Below are 3176 nucleotides of genomic sequence, written 5' to 3' on the forward strand. Positions count from 1 at the left end.
AGATATACGAAACAAATGTGTATAATACATACTTAATATTCTAAAGAAAGGGCTGGGGGTGGCGGCTCACGCCTATAATCCCAGCACTTTGGGAGACCAAGGCAGACAGATTGCTTGGGCCCAGGAGTTCAAGAGCAGCCTGGGCAACATGATGAAACCCTCTCTCTAAAAAAAATACAAAAATTAGCTCCGTGTGGTGGTGTGTACTTATATCCCAGCTATTAGGGATGTTGAGGTGGAAGGATTGCTTGAGCCCAGGAGGTGGAGGTTGCAGTGAACTAAGATCATACCACCCCAGCCTAGGCGTGATCCCAAAAAAAAAAAAAAAAACAAAAAAGGAGGAAAAAACCAAAAAACCCAAAACCACGGGCCCAAAAAAAAAAAAAAAAAAAAAAAAGAGCTCTCCTACATATCATACAGTGATCTATGAGAGTTAGGCTGGACGGAAAACAATAGATATATGCCATGATGTGGGCAGAGACTGGCAGCAATGTCATCTAGGATCTTCCTCTATAATCCTTCTACACCCACAGGTCATCACAGGTCATCAAAAATCTTTACTGAGTTACAGTGTGCATGGTAATAATGTACAAACACTGGGGTACTTTAAATGATGACAGGAGGAGAGGCTCTGAAGAAGGCTTCAGACACGAGAGAACACCCGGCATAGAATTCTTAGTCAAAGCAGACAGGAGTCAGAGGTTCCACAGCTGGGAAACAAACAGTGATCAATACTACATAGGCAGGCCAGGCATGGTGGCTCATGCCTGTAATGCCTGTACTTTGGGAGGCTGAGGAGGGAGGATCACTTGAGGTAAGGAGTTTGAGACCAGCCTGGCCAACATGGTGAAACCCCACCTCTACTAAAAATACAAAAAATTAGCTGGGCGTGGTGGTAGACGCCCGTAATCCCAACTATTCAGGAGGCTGAAGCAGGAGAATCACTTGAACCCAGGAGGCAGAGGTTGCAGTGAGCCGAGATCATACCACTGTGCTCCAGCCTGGACAACAGTGCAAGACTCCATCTCAAAAATAAAACAAAAAACTACATAGGTAATCAGAAATTAAGATGATACAGAATTCAAAATGACAAGACAAAGTCTGTCCTCATCATAGTTCCTGTTTCATGTTTGTTGACTACTCCCAATCAAAATCTGAGAAAGATGGTCCAGGCTTGGTCAGCTCTATACTGTAGACTCTGACTGGTGCACAGTGATTTTGGGGGGCAGAGATGAGACTACAGATTATTTATCCTGAACATTAACACTAGAATAGGGTATTTTCCTTCCCCATCCCATTGCAGTCTTCACTTTACCCTCATATTCACTACCACCCATAACCCTGGCTTACTCACCACCTGCTCGTTGGTTTTCCCAAAAAATGCTTCAGCAAAGACTGAGACAACAAAGACGTTGATGATGAAGGAAACAAAGAGAGCAATGCAGGATTCAATGAAAAAGTACTTATTGGCTTCTTGGATTTCCTGCTTATTGCTCCGGTTTATCTGTCTAGACTAAAAAGATAACAACAACAGTCATTTTATTGACCAGTTAGAACAAGTTTCCTTACGACATTTAAGGAGTTGAGTCAGCTGAGAGATTTAGAGGACAAACAGCTGACTAGACGAAATGTGAGCGATCCAACATTTGCCTACATCCTAGCTCACTGAGCAATTAAGAAATTCATATGGGGGAAAAAAAGAACTTCATGCCCTTTTGTGGAAGTACACATTCCTCAAATAGGAAACAGAGACTAAATGACTACTGAGCTCTCAGATACCGTGGCTAGAAGGAGCACTGACCTACAAAAACAACCCGATTTCAGTCCGAAGGTGTGTATTTCCCTAATATAAAGCTTTCTGAAATCTCCCAGCAAACTATTACATAATACTGACTGGTAAAAGCCTGTTTGGGCTCCTTTACTCCTGACCTCCATAAGGCCACTCAGGCTTTTGAAATTTAAACACAAGGGACTTGATGCACTTCAAACCTTTCATGAAGAACTTTAGTCCTGGCTGGGCGCAATAGCTCACACCTGTAATCCCAGCACTTTGGGAGGCCAAGGCGCATGGATCACTTGAGCTCAGGAGTTTGAGACCAGCCTGGCCAACATGGTGAAACCACATCTCTACTAAAAATAGAAAAATCAGCCAGGTGTGGTAGCACACACCTATAATCTCAGGTACTCGGGAGGCTGAGGCATGAGAATTGCTTGAACCCAGGTGGCAGAGGTTTGCAGTGAGCCAAGATCACGCTACTACACCCCAGCTTGGGCGACAGAGCGAGACTCCATCTCAATTTAAAAAAAAAAAAAGAAATTTAGTCCCACCTTCTCTATGCAGTTAGTAATATCTGGTCAATTTGGTGGTAAAAACAGTGTCTAAGCATATGGAGTTTATTAATGTCCAGCCTTGGAAAGTTCCTTGCTCCTCATGGTCCTAACAACTGTAAACTAACTTTGCGTCCCTTGCAATTGAAGGAAAAGATCCCATGAACTGTCTAGGAGGTGAAGGAGATAAGGGCCTTGCTCACCTTGACTAAGGCAGAATGCAGGTACATGTTGTGTGGCATGATGACAGCTCCCACGATGCCCACAGCCTGTTCAATCTGTGGAGTGCGACAGCCTGAACAGGATGGTACGAACATGCCCTTGAGTACCTGGCTCTGGCTGGGTTTCACTGTAACATACTACATAGCAACATAACGATGATTAGCCTTTATGGGAGCATGAAACAGGGGAGTAATGTAGTACTAGGGAACACTTAGCATCCTTTACCCCTTACAATCTCTTCTTCTTTATTTTATAGTTTTGAGATACAATCTTGCTCTGTCACCCAGGCTGGATGGCAGTGGCGTGATCACAGCTCACTGAAACCTTGATCTCCCAAGCTCAGGCAATCCTCTTACCTCAGCCAGCCAAAGTGCTAGGACAGGCCACCACACCTGGCCACAACCTTTTCTTCTGCAACTACCTAGGGTAACGAGGAATACAGAATCATCACAGGACCAAGCAACATAAGGGGCTTACTGCCAGGGGCCAGAGAACTCAGGACTGAGTATCCAGATAGTTTACATCGATTTTAGATATACGAAACAAATGTGTATAATACATACTTAATATTCTAAAGAAAGGGCTGGGGGTGGCGGCTCACGCCTATAATCCCAGCACTTTGGGAG

At 44.2% G+C, this 3176-nt stretch overlaps 1 protein-coding gene across 1 annotated transcript in view; it reads right to left on the reverse strand.

The window, feature by feature from the left end:
• The window catches only part of SLC11A2 (solute carrier family 11 member 2), a 30626-nt gene that overhangs the window by 13781 nt on the left and 13669 nt on the right, over positions 1–3176 (reverse strand). The window contains exons 8-9 of the mRNA XM_037744660.1: positions 2532–2687; positions 1311–1513 (exon numbers count right to left, since the gene is read on the reverse strand). Of these exons, the coding sequence (XP_037600588.1) occupies positions 1311–1513; positions 2532–2687 (359 nt within the window). The remainder of the gene's footprint in view (positions 1–1310; positions 1514–2531; positions 2688–3176) is intronic.

This window comes from Cebus imitator, unplaced genomic scaffold (assembly GCF_001604975.1).
Source record: "Cebus imitator isolate Cc_AM_T3 unplaced genomic scaffold, Cebus_imitator-1.0 Scaffold181, whole genome shotgun sequence".
Taxonomy (NCBI): domain Eukaryota; kingdom Metazoa; phylum Chordata; class Mammalia; order Primates; family Cebidae; genus Cebus; species Cebus imitator.